This window comes from Engraulis encrasicolus, chromosome 17, assembly GCF_034702125.1.
Source record: "Engraulis encrasicolus isolate BLACKSEA-1 chromosome 17, IST_EnEncr_1.0, whole genome shotgun sequence".
Taxonomy (NCBI): domain Eukaryota; kingdom Metazoa; phylum Chordata; class Actinopteri; order Clupeiformes; family Engraulidae; genus Engraulis; species Engraulis encrasicolus.
The window spans coordinates 2,185,006-2,204,320 of record NC_085873.1 but is presented as its reverse complement, the minus strand read 5'-3'; the positions used below and the strand labels follow the sequence as shown (position 1 = coordinate 2,204,320).

Sequence of the window (19,315 nt, the reverse complement as noted above, 5' to 3'; positions counted from 1 at the left end):
GTCTGTCTGTCTGTGCACCTGTCTATGCAACCATTTGCCTGCCTGTCTGGCCTTCTCTCTCTCTGTCTGTCTGTATGTCTGTCTGTCTGTCTATCTTTCTCCCTGCCTGTTCATCTGTCTGTGTCTATAGACCACGGGCCGTCCCACTGGTCTGCTGTCAGTAGTCTCTGTGAAGGGAAGTCTCAGTCCCCCATAGACATCAATTCCCATGAAGCCAAGTATTCTGCTCTGGGGAACTTCACATTCTCTGGCTTCTCCAACAAGAGCACCATGGACTACCTCATCAACAACGGACACACAGGTACACACAAATATAAATAACTAACTACAGCACCATTGACTACTTCATTGCAGTAACAAAGGACTGACGTGCTCAAAAACATAAATAACTAGCTACAGTACCATGGACTACCTCATCAACAACGGACACACAGGTAAACACACATATAACTAACTTACTACCATTGACTACTCTCTCTCTCTGTCTCTCTCTGTCTCTCTCTGTCTCTCTCTCTCTCTCTCTCTCTCTCTCTCTCTCTCTCTCTCTCTCTCTCTCTCTTTCTCTCTCATCCCCCCTCTCTGTCTCTGTCTCTGTCTCTGTCTCTGTCTCTCTCTCTCTCTCTCTCTCTCTCTCTCTCTCTCTCTCTCTCTAGTAAAAGCGGTTCTGAAGAGTGGGGCTGTGGAGATCGCAGGTGGAGGCCTGGACCATTTCTACTCCGCACTGCAGTTCCACTTCCACTGGGGCAACAGCACCGCACACAGCCCCTCTACAGGTCACACACACACGCACATGCACATGCACACACACACACACACACACACACACACACACACACATGGCACCACCACAGGGCACGCACGCGCGCGCACACACACACACACACACACACACACACACACACACACACACACACACACACACACACACACACACACACACACACACACACACACACACAGGGATTAGGCAATCAGCAGGCTCTTTTTGCAGGTGCCTTAGGCTTAAATTGCAATATGCTGCTCATTGAAACGGTGGTGCGTATTGCCAAATTCAATCTTTTAATGAATATTTACTAAATGATAAACTTGAATTTACTAGTATGACCAAAGCCCATTAATATGTGCAGTTAATACTTTCTGGATATTCAAAATGGCAGACATGGAGAAGATCCCCTTTTCGTGTATGAAAAGTGCAATTTTCCCAATCCTTATGAATACTTAGAATTAGATGGTGGTGGTAAATGTTCATGAAAAAAGGTAATATTTGTGAATGGGCAGCATGAATTCTGGAGATAAACTGCAAAAAATACTAGACAGTGCACCTTTAAATTTAGTTTGAATTTAATTTAATTAACACTGCACTTTTTTCTGTTAATTGAACTCACCATTCCTTGCCTTGCTTTGCCTTGTTCCCTACCACAGACCACCGTTCTGGAGGTCATGGTTCAGGCTCCTCTTCAGGTTCAGGCACGGGGACATCCGGTTCAGAGTCTTCCTCCAGCTCCTCTGGGGATGGCAAGATGGGGGGATCCGAACACATGATGGACTCTCATCCCTACCCCATGGAGGTCAGGGACACATGCATGCACACACGTGTTATATTTGGTGGATGCATTTCTCCAGAGTCTGTAACTGTCAGGAGAAAAGAAAATCCTCACCCGGATTTTGGAACTCATGAATCAGAGCGTCACAATTCGTCTAACTGCATCGAAGTTGAATACACACAGATTTTGTAAGTTAAAGGATAACTTCAGTCAATTTCAACATGCAGTTGTAATGCTCACACTACCCAGGGGCTCGTTTCCCGATAACGATGGTTCTTAGCCTTACGTGTGTCGTTAACCAGTGATCCTACGAATGTTCTTAGATTTCCTACGACTGTTTCCCAAAGACACTCGTACATGAACGCGCGTGCACAGCCTCTAAGATCATTCGTAGCGTCGCTCTTAAGGATCGCTGTCTACATATGTGGTGCTGAAGTGTCCTCAGAGTGAACTGCGCCGTCATGCTTCTAAACCATTTACAAAATGTAAGGCGTGTGTCAGTATCAAAAGTTGTTTTCTTTAAGGGTGGGACTACATTTGTAGCAGTTTACAACTATCAACAGGAGATATTGTTGGCAAATGAAATAAAATGCACACACACACAATGAAAGCATGCAAAACCATGAGATACGCCGTTAAACCAGACAAAGCGCGTGCGGTTGGCTGCCGTGCTTAATATTTAAGAAGACAAATAGGCCTAGGAGTTCCAAATTGGGATGCGCATTTGGGGAGCGGCGTGCAAAGTACCTTGCACTCAAGGCTTTAACAACTGTGGGGGACATTTTGCACGGCAGTCTGCTGTTATTAAAACAAAAAATCTACACGAATCCCCATCGCTGCCTTTTTTATGTCATAGTTTACCCTTAGCCCACAACTATCGTGTCTTTTCTGCGTCGCCTTCCCTTAGGGTACTTGAAAATGAAAGAGGGCGCAACGACTCGCTGACCGTTTTTCTTTTTTTTATGTTTCGGTAGTGGCCTTCCCTTCCGACATCACCACTCTTATTTCTGGTCGCCGAAGCCCCCTATTTATTTTGTGTGTGGATGCCTTGTTCTTGTCCACGAAGCACCCACACAAATTATGATTGATCACAGTTTAATAATGCCCTGATTTATCAAACACAGCTGAACTATTTTACTGCCTGTAAAATATTTTCCAAACACATTGCTTTTATTTTATACACTTACACAATTAATGTTACCTTCTTATTTTCGTTACAGTGTCAACTGTGGTGCCATGATATTTACACTCCCGTCTTAAAACATCAACTTGAAGCGCAAGTTTCCTCTTTTCCTGTGGGTGTCTCCACTGTGCCATGCCACTCGCGTCTTAAAACACCAATCTTATGCGCAAGTTTCCTCTTTTCCCTTCATATCCTGTGGGTGTCTCCACTGTGCCATGCCGTTACGATCAATCTTAGCGCGTTAAGACTACTCCAGAACACTCGTGGATTTCTCTTAGAGTTACGTGTCAACCTGCGATGGTTCTTTGCTAAGTTGGCTTTGGAAAACGCTCCGTGAGCTCTACGATGGTGTTACGTGTGAACTTAAGTAGCACGTAGCGTTAAGTAGTACATAAGGCCCTTTCGGAAACGAGGCCCAGGACTTTTTTCCCCCCTTCTTCAGCCTTTTCTGAGATCCTGGTAATTGTAATGGGGGCAGCTGTTTGTTTATATTTCAAAAAAACCTTTTTATTTATTCCCCAAAAAATCCAAAAGGTTATGCAACATCAACTAGCAAACAGTGGTACCTTTTGGGAAGATATTTGGAGTACGCCTATGTTAATTTAAAAAAAAAATGTAAACAAACGCTGCCCCCATTAGAATAGCTCATATCTCGGAAAGGGCTATGCCAGAAAATGTGGCATCAATGTGGTGCTGACAAGTCAAGAGTAGCTTGAGCAATACAACAGCATATTGAAATTGACTGAAGTGGTCCTTTAAAGAATGTCAGACTGTTAGTCATTGTGTGTCATCTTTGCAACCCCCCAATTTTTTTAGATGCACATTGTGAGCATGAAGAAAGGCGCTTCAGATGTGATGAATGATCCAAAAGGCCTGGCTGTGTTGGGTTTCTTCATTGAGGTAGGCCTATGTGACAGGGCCTAACTGTTCCAACCGTGCTACTACTACTCTGCTACCATGATCATTAATATTAGTACTGCTATTAGTAGTATTACTACTGCTATTGCTGCTACGACTGCTACAACTACAACTACTACTACTACTACTACTACTACTACTATTGCTACTGCAACTACTTCTATTACTACTCGCTTGTTTATGTATGTATTTTGTGGAATGATGGAATGGAATGTTGGTGTAACGGTTACTTTTGTATCTTTGGTCGCGGAGTGATTATTAGATGTGAAGAGTCATTCATAGAGTGTTGGAGGATACCCTCACTCCTAGTGACGTGTAGAACGCCTCTTGTCCAATCAGAATTTGTGAAATAATTCGACCAGATCTAACTATTGTATAAAAGAACAATACTAACTGAATGACACATTATGACGACAGTCATAAGCATCATTAATGTTCCTGACGTGTGTCATGACACCCTCATGTACGACCCTTCAAATAATCTTACCAAACCATTGTGTGTGGCCCCAGGCAGCCTGGAGGTAGCCAGGCTGTGCCCTCCTAGTGACGCAACACTTTCAACGTTGCAACTAGTCAGGTCAAGAGCAATGCAAGTACTTTCTGAGTTCCCGAAAATACGGGAACTCCTCCCACTTTGTCAGTAAGCAAACAACCATAAGCAAACCAAGGAAGAAGGGTCAACCATGCTGTTTTGGAAATGTTAATTATTATACTCTTGGTCAGACCAAGTCTTGAAGAGATTTGAACGTCGCTGATAATCAGGCTAGGCTGGAGGGCCAAGTCTGGTAGGAAATGAGAGACGTGATGAGGTGTCAGACACATGACATACCACGGAGTCATGGGGAGCTGCCTGTCACTCTCACTGCGACCTATATTCTTCTCATTCTGTAGCATTCCTTTGCATCTGTCTAGATTACTGTCAGTCAGAATGATGTTTGCTCCACTGTAGCTCCCTAGCATTTTACCTGTATAAATTGTCTTCTTCAAACCAAGGGTATTGCAGCATGGATCACTCACAATGATTTTTGTTTGTTTAATTTGTGTGTTATGTTTGTGTTGCTTGTGTTTGACTATTTATTATTATTATTATTATTATTATAATTATTATTATTATTATTATTATTATTAGTAGTAGTAGTAGTAGTAGTAGTAGTAGTAGTAGTAGTAGTAGTAGTAGTAGCAGTAGTGGTAGTATTATTATCATTATTATTCACTGTTAAATAGATATGTTATCTTTGGTGTTATTATTTTTTTATGTAGGCCTTCAGTATAGGCATATGGTGTAAATGTGTCGCAGGTGAGAAAGTGCGCATTCTCTAGCGACACCTCTCCCTGTTACCAAATACCCTGGAGAGTACACTGTGCACCACAAATACGCAAAGACACAAAGATTGAGTTTTAAAATAATATTTATTAACTAACAGAAATCTAAAAGAGTCCCGGGGCACCCCAAGTCTATAAAAGTCCGAAATCCCAAACCCAGTCCCATGTCCATTCCTTAGAGATTCCCCCCCACAGTCATCAGTTCCAAAGGAGGCGGAGGAGCGGTGGCCAGGTGTCCATCCATTGCGAGGCTGGGGAGACAGGAAGAGCTTGGTGACAGTAGGCTTGTTTCCATAGGCAGTCCAAATGACACTCACTTCCATAATTAAGTAGGCTACGCAGGTAATCGCTGCACTTATTCCATACGTGATTTACAACACTGCAATCGCTAGTCTAGGTTAAACATTAGGGTGAAGTTACACAGCACTCGCACACGGCACAGCTCACTGCAAACAATGTGTGCTGCGATTCACCTGGGTAGGCCAGCGATATTAAACGTGAGTCCAAGTACAACTGCTGGGTTTGTAGAGAGAGAGAGAGAGAGAGGGAGGGGCGAGAGCAAGAGAGAGAATGCGGCGATGGCGCGCACGGACAGGAGGTGAGTTTCTAACGTAGTGCGGGGTACCAGGCAGACACTTAACTTTTGGACGGGGGGAGCGTCCTAACCCCCCGGTCGTCCTCCGAAGCAGCACTTCCACTCTAGCTCTGGTCGCGGACTTTCACACCAGGCACAATGCCAGTCGCGCTCCCTCCGTCGAGCTGCTGAGCCGTCTGCACGCAGATCCATAGGATCACCAGTGTCTTCTTCCGGCCTGGTCCTCTTCTCCGGCTACCGGAGTTGAACGTTCTCTCCACCTCTACACCTGTCCCTCTGGCACGGCCGCATCTCTCCTCCGAGGCCCCCCCTCTTCTCTCGTGGCTGCTCTCCCTCTCCCTCCGCGCTCCCGTCCAACTTCGCGTCTCCGCATATAAACACTCCCCCAACCCAAAGTCACCAATCACCTACCACACCCATTTCCTATTCCCACCTGTAGCCGTTTACTTTAATTGACCCCATAATCGTGTTTTCCCAAAGTTTACTTCCCCATTCTAATTTACAAAGTCCTCACTCAAAGTCACCCCCGTGACACCCTCCCCGACCAATCGGTTCTCGTCCCGAGAACCAGAGGAGATCCATCCTCTCCACTTTTTTCTTCCGTTTGAACATTGGTCTTTCCACCCACTTGCCATTCATCGTCGGAACTCCCGTTATTAAAAAAAAAGGGGGGGGGGGGGCTGACTGACATGACCGTACAATCACTCATTAGATCCTTGTTTGACGCATTTGGGGCACACAGCGCTCAATCCAGGGTAATCCTGCCGACTACGCCAAAATGTCGCAAGTGAGAAAGTGCGCATTTTCTAGCGACACCCCTCCTTGTTACCAAATACCCTGGAGAGTACACTGTGCACCACAAATACGCAAAGACACAAAGATTGAGTTTTAAAATAATATTTATTAACTAACAGAAATCTAAAAGAGTCCCGGGGCACCCCAAGTCTATAAAAGTCCGAAATCCCAAACCCAGTCCCATGTCCATTCCTTAGAGATTCCCCCCCACAGTCATCAGTTCCAAAGGAGGCGGAGGAGCGGTGGCCAGGTGTCCATCCATTGCGAGGCTGGGGAGACAGGAAGAGCTTGGTGACAGTAGGCTTGTTTCCATAGGCAGTCCAAATGACACTCACTTCCATAATTAAGTAGGCTACGCAGGTAATCGCTGCACTTATTCCATACGTGATTTACAACACTGCAATCGCTAGTCTAGGTTAAACATTAGGGTGAAGTTACACAGCACTCGCACACGGCACAGCTCACTGCAAACAATGTGTGCTGCGATTCACCTGGGTAGGCCAGCGATATTAAACGTGAGTCCAAGTACAACTGCTGGGTTTGTAGAGAGAGAGAGAGAGAGAGGGAGGGGCGAGAGCAAGAGAGAGAATGCGGCGATGGCGCGCACGGACAGGAGGTGAGTTTCTAACGTAGTGCGGGGTACCAGGCAGACACTTAACTTTTGGACGGGGGGAGCGTCCTAACCCCCCGGTCGTCCTCCGAAGCAGCACTTCCACTCTAGCTCTGGTCGCGGACTTTCACACCAGGCACAATGCCAGTCGCGCTCCCTCCGTCGAGCTGCTGAGCCGTCTGCACGCAGATCCATAGGATCACCAGTGTCTTCTTCCGGCCTGGTCCTCTTCTCCGGCTACCGGAGTTGAACGTTCTCTCCACCTCTACACCTGTCCCTCTGGCACGGCCGCATCTCTCCTCCGAGGCCCCCCCTCTTCTCTCGTGGCTGCTCTCCCTCTCCCTCCGCGCTCCCGTCCAACTTCGCGTCTCCGCATATAAACACTCCCCCAACCCAAAGTCACCAATCACCTACCACACCCATTTCCTATTCCCACCTGTAGCCGTTTACTTTAATTGACCCCATAATCGTGTTTTCCCAATGTTTACTTCCCCATTCTAATTTACAAAGTCCTCACTCAAAGTCACCCCCGTGACAAATGCATCTTATATATTATCAGCACATCACATATGATGTGTACATTAATATTAGTGTTCAAAACCACTAATGTGTCTGCATGAATATGACATGATGCATCTGATTGCTCCCTGTGTTCCGAATGAACCTGTCTAGACCACTGATGACCCAGACAAGCCAGAGAGTTGGAAGAATTTCACCAATCACCTTGAAATGATTGCGATGACTGGTATGTATGTATGTATGTGTGTGTGTGTGTGTGTGTGTGTGTGTGTGTGTGTGTGTGTGTGTGTGTGTGTGTGTGTGTGTGTGTGTGTGTGTGTGTGTGAGAGAGAGAGAGAGAAGAGAGAGAGAGAGAGAGAGAGAGAGAGAAGAGAGAGAAGAGAGAGAGAGAGAGAGGGAGAGAGAGAGAGAGAGAGAGAGAGAGAGTGTATGTGAGAGTGTGAGTGTATGTGTGAGAGAGAGAGAGAGAGGGAGAGAGAGAGAGAGAGAGAGAGAGAGAGAGAGAGAGAGAGAGAGAGAGAGTATGTGAGAAGGGGGCTGGGAGGAAATGCTAGTGTGCTAATGTGTCTCTGTGTGAGAGAGAGAGGGGGGGGGAGGTGTGCTATGTGTCCCTGTCTGGGTCACCTGAAAGAGCCGCCCTCTCAAAACAGGGTTCCAATTCAGAATAAAATAATGGCTCCCACTGTAAAGTGTATATACTGTACTGCCTATGTCCCCCTATGACAGTGGTTCTCAACCTTTTTTTACAAAACACCCCCTTGACCCCATCATAGGCATATCAATGCCCCCTTTAGTATTGAAAAATAACATAGACTAATGCCCTCCAATGGGAACTAAGCCACGCCCCCACTCAGCTGTATCCTTCTCAACGCCCCCCTAGAGCCTCCCAAACGCTCCCCTGGGGGGCTGCAGCGCCCCCCGTTGAGAAACACTACCATATGATCTTACAATTAAAAAGTTATTACTACAAACTGTACAGTATGTACTGTATAACCCCCCCCCCCCCCCTCCCTCTTACTTACTCTTGTTAGTTCGACATCTTTATACTCTGGAGGCCATGTCCACCTCTCTGGTTTCATTGAACAGGAAAATGTTCCGTATAATGACACAAGTGAAGTCAAGTCGGCTTTAATGTCAATTTCTTTACATGCACTGGTCATACAAAGAATTTGAAATTGCGTTTCTTACTTCCCCTGCAGACATAGACATAGACTTTAGGTTGAATTGAAGTCAATTGAAGTCTTGCTTATTGAATCTCCTTGCTCTGTTCTACCAGACAGCACCATTGACCTCCATCAAGATATATCGCTTGACGCCCTCATCGGGGACGTGGACCGTTCCAAGTTCTACCGCTACCAGGGCTCCCTGACCACCCCCGGCTGCAACGAGGCAGTGGTATGGACCGTCTTCAAGGAGCCGATCAAAGTCAGCAAGAACCTGGTAGGACTTTGCGTACCTAAGCTCATGGAAGCAAGACTTTGAACCAGTTTAGGGAATGATAACGAAACCAGAAAATCTATTTTGCTTGGAACATTAACAACACCAGATAAGAAACTTTATATTTTTTTAATGCTCCTGAACAGAGCCAAAACCAAACAATAATGGTAAACAGGTTTTGGATCCTCACTGTAAGTGGCTATTCTGCGTACATAGGCCTGTTGGGGCCAGTTGAGGCCTTTTCCCATAATATACTGTAGTATTTTATTGAGATTCACCCGTCTGACTTCTCAAGGTCCAACAATAAGGGTCCAAGATTGACAAACGGCCCTCTGAGGACACTGTCAACAGTGTGCGTGTGCGTGTGGGCGTGTAAGCGTGCGTGTTTGTGTGCGCGACTGCGCGTACACTGAGTTCATGAACAGACATTTATCTATCTGAATTTCTCTGTGAAAATAAAACCTTGGAGGAAGCACATGCATGCAAAATTACTTTCTCTTACGGAAGAGGACATTCAGTGTATAGTCCACAGCTATAGTAGTGACGTAGGTATAGGCCTCACTGCCTAGGAGGAATGTAGAAGGTGTAGGATACAGTGGAGAAACCAAACACTGGTGAAACTCTCTAAAAACCCCTGCACAAAATTACTTCTGCTATTTGAGCAGTCGCAGTCTGAATTTGTGAGATGACACTTTTGGCAAGTATCCCAGGTTTTGCGGTATTGTACTTGCTGGTTTCCTTCTTTCTTTTTCTTTCTTTCTTTCTTTCTTTCTTTCTTTCTTTCTTTCTTTCTTTCTTTCTTTCTTTCTTTCTTTCTTTCTTTTTTTTCTTTCTTCACATTTGCTTTTGTTTACTTCTTTTTTTGCTAACACTTTATAATAAGTACCCCTTTTAAAGCACAAGTTAAGCCTTAGTTAAGCCTTATTTTAACATTAGTTAACCCTTAGTGAATCACGAGTTAGTCATTGTAAGTATTATTTCTCATTTCTTAATCATTAACTACTACCGTTAGTAAATGGTTTGTGTGTGCTGATGTAACTGTTCACTAAGCAAAGTTAAGCCTTAGTCAAGCCTTATTTTAACATTATTTAACCCTTAGTGAATCACGAGTTAGTCATTATGTATTTCTTGGCAATTATTACATACTGTTAATTAATGATTTGTTTATGGTGATTGAACATTCTGCTAAGCATTAGTAAACCATCATTAAAATGTCATATAACCCTCCTTTATTTATGAAAAACATTATCTCTTTGTTGTCTCCTACCACCTAACCATTCACAAGTACTATTAGGCATGTATGGTAATGGTGTGTAAACTGTTGCTTTAGCTTCGCTGAAATCTTAATTAGTTTCTTGAAGGTAGTTTCCATGTCATCTGGCCTTGTCCTCCAGTCATCCAAGTGGCCTCAACCTCCCTCCTTTACCTGCAGCCCTGTCCTCATGTCACCACACCCCACCTCACTCGACCTTTTCACCTCACTCGACCTTTTCACCTCACTCGACCTTTTCTCACCAGTCTTCAAACTAAATACAGAGTGACCAGAAAGAAACACGACCTTGCCTTCATGTTACCTCCTTTCCCACCTCATTTTTCTCTCTTCTCTCTTTCTCATCTCCCCTCATTCCCTCCTCTTCCTTCACTTTGACACAGGTCCTCAGGTGTGAGTACTCAAGTCACTCCACCTCACCTTTTCTCCTTCCCTCACTCAAGCTAAAGAGTGAGTGTCCAAAAATGTCTGCTGTCTTACCCTCTGGTCACCTCTCTCCACCTCTCTCTTTCTTTCGCTTTGACAAAGCGTGAGTGAGCAGTCCACCTTGTGACCATGATCACCTCACCTCACTTCCTTCCAGGGGTGAGTTTCTCAAAAGAGAAGTTGTTAGCCTGTTAGCGACTTCGGTAGTTGCCGATGGGAAAATGCATTGAAAACAACGAAGTAGCTAATGTAGTAATCAACTTTGGTTTTGAGAAATTCACCCCAGAGTTGTATTAAGTAGAAGTAGAAGTACTCTTACAGGTGTAATTACAACAACACTCGTAGTATATGACATAGTTGAAACCATGTAATACTACTTGTGTTATAATTACATCTGTGAAAGTACATCTGTTTCTACTTTATACAACTCTGCTTCCTCTTCTCCCTCACCAGTTCTCAAACTAGAAATGCCTCAGAAATGCTTGCTGCCCTGCCTTCAAGTCAACTACCTCTCCTCCCTCCCTCCCTCTCTCTTCTCCACCAGACACTACCTCTCCTCCTTCCTCCCCCTCCACCAACTATGACACTAGTCCTCAAACTAAAGGGCACATGGTCAAATGCCCTGCCCTCAAGTCACGGTAGTGTGATGAAGCGGTCTGCACACTGTGTATTAACTCCAAAAATACTTTATTTCATTTTAACATATGGCAACGTTTCGATCCAACAGAGGGATCTTCCTCAGGCACTGCCCTCAAGTCACCCCACCTCCCTCCCCCTCTTCACCTCCTCTCCTCCTCTCCTGCTCCATCAAGCAGCTCTGACACCAGGCTACAGAGAGTTAGTGAGTCCTCCTGACCCGCTAAAACTAGACATTGGCGTTGTTGGAAATGCCTGTTGCCTGCTGCCTTACTTTTACCTTACCTTTACCTTACCTCCCCTCCGTCAAACTATAGAGTGAGGGACCAAAATGCCTGCTGCCTAAACCACCTCAGCTCTCTTCGTCCATCACTCACCTCTAATCTTTCCATCCTTTCTCTTCTCCACTAACTATAACACAGGTCCTCAAATGTGTATGTAACCCCGTCTTCATCCCTCCTCTCCACCCCTCCTCTCCTCCACCCCACCCCACCTCACCTCACCTCTCCACCCCTCCTCTCCTCCACTCCACCTCACCTCACCTCTCCACCCCTTCTCTTCCACCCCACCTCACCTCACCTCCCTCTCCACCCCTCCTCTCCTCCACCCCACCTCACCTCCCTCTCCACGCCTCCTCTCCTCCACCCCACCTCACCTCTCCACCCCTCCTCTCCTCCACTCCACCTCACCTCCCTCTACACCCCTCTTCTCCTCCTCTCCTCCACCCCACCTCACCTCTCCACCCCTCCTCTCCTACACCCCACCTCACCTCCCTCTCCACACCTCCTCTCCTCCACCCCACCTCACCTCACCTACTCTCCACCCCTCCTCTCCTCCACCCCACCTCACCTCACCTCACCTCTCCACCCCTCCACCCCACCTCACCTCACCTCACCTCTCCACCCCTCCTCTCCTCCTCTCCTCCACCTTACCTCACCTCCCTCTCCACCTCTCCTCTCCTCCACCCCACCTCACCTCCCTCTCCACGGCTCCTCTCCTCCACCCCACCTCACCCCTCCTCTCCACCCCTCCTCTCCTCCACCCCACCTCACCCCTCCTCTCCTCCACCCCACCTCACCTCACCTCCCTCTCCACACCACCTCCCCTCTCCACCCCTCCTCTCCTACACCCCACCTCACCTCCCTCTCCACCCCTCCTCTCCTCCACCTCACCTCACCTCACCTCCCTCTCCACCCCTCCTCTCCTCCACCCCACCTCACCTCTCCACCCCTCCTCTCCTCCACCCCTCCTCTCCTCCACCCCACCTCACTTCACCTCCCTCTCCACCCCTCCTCTCCTCCACCTCACCTCACCTCGCTCAACACCCCTCCTCCTCTCCTCCACCAGCCAGCAGCTCTGACACTGGGCTGCAGATAGCTACTAGTGAGTCCTCCTCACCCGCAGTCTCCTCCTTCCACATTCTCACTCCCCCAGACTTTAATCTCCATCTCTGACCCACATGTACCTGTAGGTAGGAAGGGTGGCCTGCAGGTCAAGGCACCTGGGGACATGTGCTGCTGTAGTAGTTGCTGGTTGGTTGGTGTCAGCTTCTACCCTCATCATCACCACTACTTTTTTTCAACTTTGTTTACTGGCAAATGGGGAATGCAATCAAACTAGATCTCATGTGACTTATACCTGTGACCTGTGATGAGGTTGATTGGAAACTTGGACAATTGCTTACTCCAAGTGTGAGGGTTTTTTTGTTTGCTTCACGTCTTTGAAATCCTTCCCTTCCAGTCTGAATGTTATTAAAACAATAAAAAGAAAAGCTGCCATTTCACCAATTTTCTATGTTTGACATGTTTTACGGGCCTCCAGATATGGAGTTAGAAAGGGTATGGGGCAAGGCGGTTGACAAACAATTGAGGTTTAATAAAATAGGATTTCATTTTAAAAATGTCCTTAATAGCCTATTATCTAAATTTTGGCCAATTTTTTCACAACGCGTTTCACAACTGGTTGATGCATTGATGCAGCATCGCAGACAAAAAAAAGCCAGAGTAAAAACAAAGGCGCGGTGCATTACTGTATACCTAACCTGGAATGTCCCCTAGGTCTTTATTGACAGCTGTGACAATAAATATAACTTATGTGAGAAGAGGGAGGTTCATGGGCCTGGCATTGTGAAACACAAGGGAATGTAAAGAGGTTGAAAAACACGCGCACCCACACACCACACACACACACACACACACACACACACACACACACACACACACACACACACACACACACACGGTATAGTATTGTGGGTCCAATATCGACATGAGTGCCCAATCAGTCTAAATTTATGTTAATTCTTGGAGCAGCCATGTGTTGGTGCTATGCATCTTATAAAAACACAGAAAGTAAGCTGAAAAAAACAGTCCGAAGGAAATAAGAGGATGCACTGTAAGAGGAAAGAGATTTTGTAGATGTTTGCAGACTTGGAGAGAATGAAGGTATGTCTTTCTCTTTCCTGATTCCTCTACCATTGTATTCACTAGCTACCTCATTAGGTTTCTATGGCCTGGTATGCAGACGAAGATCATAAGAGATATTCACGGACAAATAAATGAACTTGTCGATCTTGTTCAGCTTACTTTCGTATTCAAAAGATAATGTGATAACGTGATTGTAACCATGATAAAAAAAGTGTATCAGAGTTTGTCATGTTTGCTAGAATTATGATAAACTATGTATGCTGTAATCTCCTCTCGTTATCTCTTTGGTATATGTACCGACTTGAAATGCTAGGAATAACTCTAAGAATAACTCTTGACAACGTCCTGAAGACAATTGTTTTAGCATGCAGTTTTAGCATACTTTTATAGGCCTACCACTGAAAAGTAATTTAAAAAATGAAGATTGTGTGGCCCAGCTGTGGATCCAACTGCTGAGCACTGGACTGCTATGCCGGCGACCCGGGTTCGATTCCAGCCCGGGTCATTTGCAGATCCTTTCCCATCTCTCTCTCTCCCAACACGCCTCCTGTCTTTCCGCCACTGTCCTTTCTCGAAAAAATAAAGACTTAAGATTGTGCCAACATCAGCCAATAAAGCATGTAGCGTAATTAGCATTACTCCCTATTACATTAGAAGGCAGCACTTGTAACTTGGCCTATTGCCTCCTTTAGTCTATTTATCTCCCTATCTGAGGTTGCTGTGAGGTCAGTTGACCACACCTTGGAGATGACAAACAATAGTCTCAAAGGTAATAGTAGTCCTTCTTTTGACACCATCGTGGCTAATTGTGGCTCAATGGGACTTTGGTTGGACTCTGGTTAAACAAGGGTTGAATAAAATAAAAAAACGGTAGCCATTGGTCACATTATTGAGTCATTTTTATGATGGAGTTGGTCCGCCTTCTCCATTAATTTACATTGTTCTGGTCTACGAACAAATAATGGCTGAAAGCATTTGCCTCCAACAGTTTATGCACCTTTTATAGAGCGTTATGACACAACATTTTGTCAAAAATCTATCAGTATCCACCCATTCAAAAGTTATCATGCAAATAAAAACCTGTGGCAAATACAAAGAACAGCATGCGGGGTGAAGTCGTTAAAACCCACTATCACTAGCATTTCTCCTGTCTGGGTGAACATCAGGTCAACACAACTCTGATAGACAGACATGGCAGGTATGTCTAATCTCCTGTGAAGACGCACGCTCCGCCATCATACCACAGAGGATTAAAATTGAACAAAATAAATCATTAACACGGAAGCCGACTTTGCGGATTAAAAAAGATTCTTTTTCAAAAGAATTTCAAGCATGACATGTAATCTGCAGACAGATATATCATTTTCATGACTACAGTATGACGTTTTCCAAAGGGTTGCGTAACTCCAAGAGGAATTCATTATTATGAAACCTACAGTATGACTGTATTTGTAATAATGAAATGAACAGATAAACAAGCAACACTGGGTAATGACAATAATGAATATATTTATGAATATTTAAATATCTCTCCTCCTCCCTGTATCTTCCCTTTCTTTCTCCCATCTCTCTCTCTCTCTCTCTCTCTCTCTCTCTCTCTCTCTCTCTCTCTCTCTCTCTCTCTCTCAGATTGACAAGTTCCCTATCATGACAAGGCTGAACAACAACTTCCGGCCTGTGCAGGATCTGCACGGCCGCGTGGTGTACACTACTGTCAACAAAGACGGCCACTCCTCTTCCTCATCCTCATCCTCATCATCTCGTCTCACGTGCCACATGTCCCTCCTCTTCCTGCTGCTGTGTGTCTCCGCTACCATCTGGAGATACCAGCATTAGACACAGGACTATGCAAACACACACATACAGAATGCACACACACACACACACACACACACACACACACACACACACACACACACACACACACACACACACACACACACACACAAGCGCAACAGCACACAAGCGCAACAGCACACAGGCGCAACAGCACATGCACATACACGTGTCCATGCATAAACTCAGACATACAGTACAGTACGTACACACACACACACACACACACACACACACACACACACACACACACACACACACACACACACACACACACACACACACACACACACACACACACACACACACACACACGTCTAACAGTGTACAGTATATTCATACACAGAGACTGTACATTCACTCACTCACTCACTTGATGTTCTATGAAATCAGACTTTGATCTGAATGCCTTTTTAATTAAGTATTAACCAAAAAATAAATTAGTTCAATGCAATCACAGACCAAGGTAGCTGCTCAACTTTTCTATACTTTCTTAAACAAGTGAATGTATTTTAGTTTTTTTTAATGGATGTACATTAGCCTACTGATGCTAGCGTGAAACATAAAAGGCAACCACACCATTTCACTATAGATACTACTGTTCTCACAAAGTGAGATCAACCTAATCAGAGGTCAATAAATACCACTGAAGATTCTTTCTATGTGACTTTATAACGGTGTTGCAGACATGGCAATTTTAATTTGGTTGCCCTATTGAAGTCCAGCACACAGACTGAGGTGGCTGTGCATGCTTTATGAGTAGGCCAAGCAGTGTTGCCAGATCTACAATAATTATCGTATTTTGACCTCTGTACGATAAAAAAACATGATGTTCGATAATTTCAGAGTTCTCATTCAATTCATTTGATGCCTTGAAACAACAATTTGGGTCTTGTACAATAATGTCCTCCCCAAAAGCCCCCAAAAACATAATTCAGCATTTTCCATCTGGCAACACTGAGGCCAACTATTGTGTCAGTTGGCTGGTTGTGTTGTGTGATATCTAGGGGTCAGGATTTTGATCTGCTGCTATGATATGCTATTGAGTAAACATGTAATGGCTGTATTTATGTTTTATAATTATTCTGATTGACTTAGCAGGAATGTAATGTAAGATTGTAAACTGACCATCAATTTCAGCAGCCTGTTATAAGAGAAAAACATATCATGTATCATAATATAGAATCAGCAGACCATTTTACTGTAATATGTTGAAGTTGCCTTTATGATCAATCAATACTATCATTGTCATTTCCAAGTGTTATTTATTATTACTGAATAAAGAGGAATGTAACGTGAAACATTTTTTAAAAATGACTCGTGGTTAGGATCACATGTGGTCATGAGCAGACGCCGACAGGGGGGACAAAGGGGTCACGTGTCCTGGGGCCCAGGGAGATGGGGGCCCATAATTGGATCTGTCTTTGTTATGAATTAATGGAGCACTTACTCCAAAATCCAGGCAGTTTCTCACTACCAGGCCAAATTAAAGATGATCCATTTTAGATTGAAGATAAACATTTTTCAATTTCTGAACAGACAAACCCAAGTGCTTTGATGAGGATTACGTGGACTTTGTGTATTTTAGAGATGAACCCATTGCAGCCCAAGGCACCTGCAAAAAACACCTGATGAATGCCTAAGCCCTTTTTCAGAAAAGGTGCCATTTGTGTATTGAAACCTGAATATTGCAGCCTCCGAAGCACATAAAAACATGAAATAAGTTGCATTTAAAAGCTAGGGCCCTCATCTTTCATTACAATATGTTCATTCAGCTCTAACACAGCCACATATTTAACATATTTAAACCTCAAATCTCAAGGCGGCAAAGGTCAAACAGCGTATACGCTGCATTGGGCTAAAATGGGTTAAAGCACAACCACAACTTTAGTCATGGTGACGGAAGTTAAAACAGAACAGTAGTTCTGCAAACATGGGCTTTTTCAGGGAGGAGATAAATGTATTTTACATTATAAAACCAGCATTGTATTGTATTCATTAACGCTTCATTAAAGATTGTACTTCCTCAAGACTTCATTGAGCAAATATTCATTGTAATTATACTTCCTTTACAGTAACAAGAGCAGATGACTTCCTGGAGGGATGATTATGCCACAAATAATTGCATGAGGCTATACGTTTCTTAAGACATGGTGACGGTAGTTGACAATAGTTCTGCATGAATGCAGTATACGCAAGTACAAATGCTATTGTTACGCAATAGGAAATGATGAGCGAATTCATCCCATTGAAATGCGAACTGCTATGAGACCTGTGATGACATGGATAGAAAGGAACTTTATTGAGGAACCAAAAAAGACACAGCATAAGGGATTTCCTCAGGATCTTTAGAAAGTCATATTATATTAAATTACCTCATATCATATTATCACACCGCTGAATTCCTTGTTAAAATTCATAAATGAGCTTCTTATGTTTGTTTTAACTCATGGCATGCCAATTCAATTTGATGTCTGTGGTTCAGTATCAAAACAACTTCTAAATATGTCTTTCTTGCCGTGTCAAGTCAACTCAGCTTGATGTTTATCTTCACAAGTTATCAGGTGGACTTTCATTTTGGAAGTTTCAGCCACTTGAAATGCACTTGAAATGTTCTACAATGCAGCAATTGAACTGTAACTGTTAGCCTACTAGTCAATCAGGTTATTATCTCCCTAGTTTGTCATTGAAAGACAAATTGACTTTTTTAAGGCAGAGCAACATAAATGCCAACCAATCAATCCACTGGTTGATGTTAGGTACAGCCAAAAGCCATATCCAGCAAGGGTATCCTAAAACTGATAGTGATGGGGTGCCAACCAGCAGAGTGTGACGGTAGAACGGTAGTAAACCTTCCTCCCGAAGCCTCAGACAGAAACTGTAGTGCTGAACTTTGTGTGGACCTTCAGCTCAGCCCTATCATGCTGTGCCTCCCATTCCTGACCAGGGGTCCGTTTCTCGATTATTGTCGTTGCTAACCGTCTTAAGACCGCCTTAAGACCGTCTTAAGACGTAACACCATTCCCTTGGATTTAGTGGTAAGCGTCGCTGTCAAGATGCAGTTGAGTCACTCGTACGAAGGACTTTGCTAATGACGATAGCAAAGACGCTTTCGAGAAACAGACCCCAGGGGTCCGTTTCTCGATTATTGTCATTGCTAACTGTCTTAAGGCCGTCTTAAGACCGTCTTACCGTTCCCTTGGATTCAGTGGTTAGCGTCGCTGTCGAGAGAGAGTTGAGTCGCTCGTACGAAGGACTTTGCTAACGACGATAGCAAAGACGCTTTCGAGAAACGGACCCCTGGAGTGTTTTGACTGACTGGTTGGTAGGTTTGAATCCTGAGTAGTGAACTAGTGCAGATGACCTGAGTTATATATGGACTCAGTGCCCATGGGGACCTAGGTTCGAATCCGGCCTGGGTCATGTTCCAAACCTGCACCCTCTCTTATTCTTAGTGGTGGATGCATGAGCCAATCGGGCCCAAGCACCAGAGATCCTACATAATGGTATTTCCAGAAGCTATGAAATGAATGGGCCCAACAAAGTAAGAAAAGTGAGCTGTTCTGTCCCCCCCAAAAAATCTCAAACTGTCTCTACCGGCCCAAGTAGAAACATTGGACAGAAATTGTGATAGAATAGAAAATAATTGAATTGAATTGAGTTGAATGAGAGCAATTAATCTGAAAGCTGGTCACATGTCAAACATTATCTGTTGTATGCGTATGTACAGGTATCTACTGTATTTACAACTAGACATGGCCTCACAGAGTGCAGACCTCCACCAAGGAAGCTGTTTG

The 19,315-nt window shown here is 44.6% G+C and overlaps 1 protein-coding gene across 1 annotated transcript; it reads left to right on the top strand.

Annotated features, from left to right (window-relative positions):
• Positions 1–97: 97 nt before the first annotated feature.
• Positions 98–15,560, top strand: LOC134467154 (carbonic anhydrase 9-like). The gene is made up of 7 exons (XM_063221069.1): positions 98–301; positions 654–773; positions 1,423–1,568; positions 3,544–3,627; positions 7,641–7,713; positions 8,764–8,927; positions 15,312–15,560. The coding sequence occupies exons 1-7, from the start codon at positions 271–273 to the stop codon at positions 15,516–15,518; spliced, it is 825 nt and encodes a 274-aa protein (XP_063077139.1). The 5' UTR covers positions 98–270; the 3' UTR covers positions 15,519–15,560.
• The last annotated feature ends 3,755 nt before the right edge of the window (positions 15,561–19,315 follow it).

Bases quoted from the DNA above. Each gene is read 5' to 3' on its own strand.
- LOC134467154 (XM_063221069.1), top strand. From the start codon at position 271: ATGGACTACCTCATCAACAACGGACACACAG. The intron at 3,628-7,640 runs GTAGGCCTATGT...GAACCTGTCTAG, and splicing joins TGTTGGGTTTCTTCATTGAG to ACCACTGATGACCCAGACAA. The intron at 7,714-8,763 runs GTATGTATGTAT...CTGTTCTACCAG, and splicing joins TGAAATGATTGCGATGACTG to ACAGCACCATTGACCTCCAT.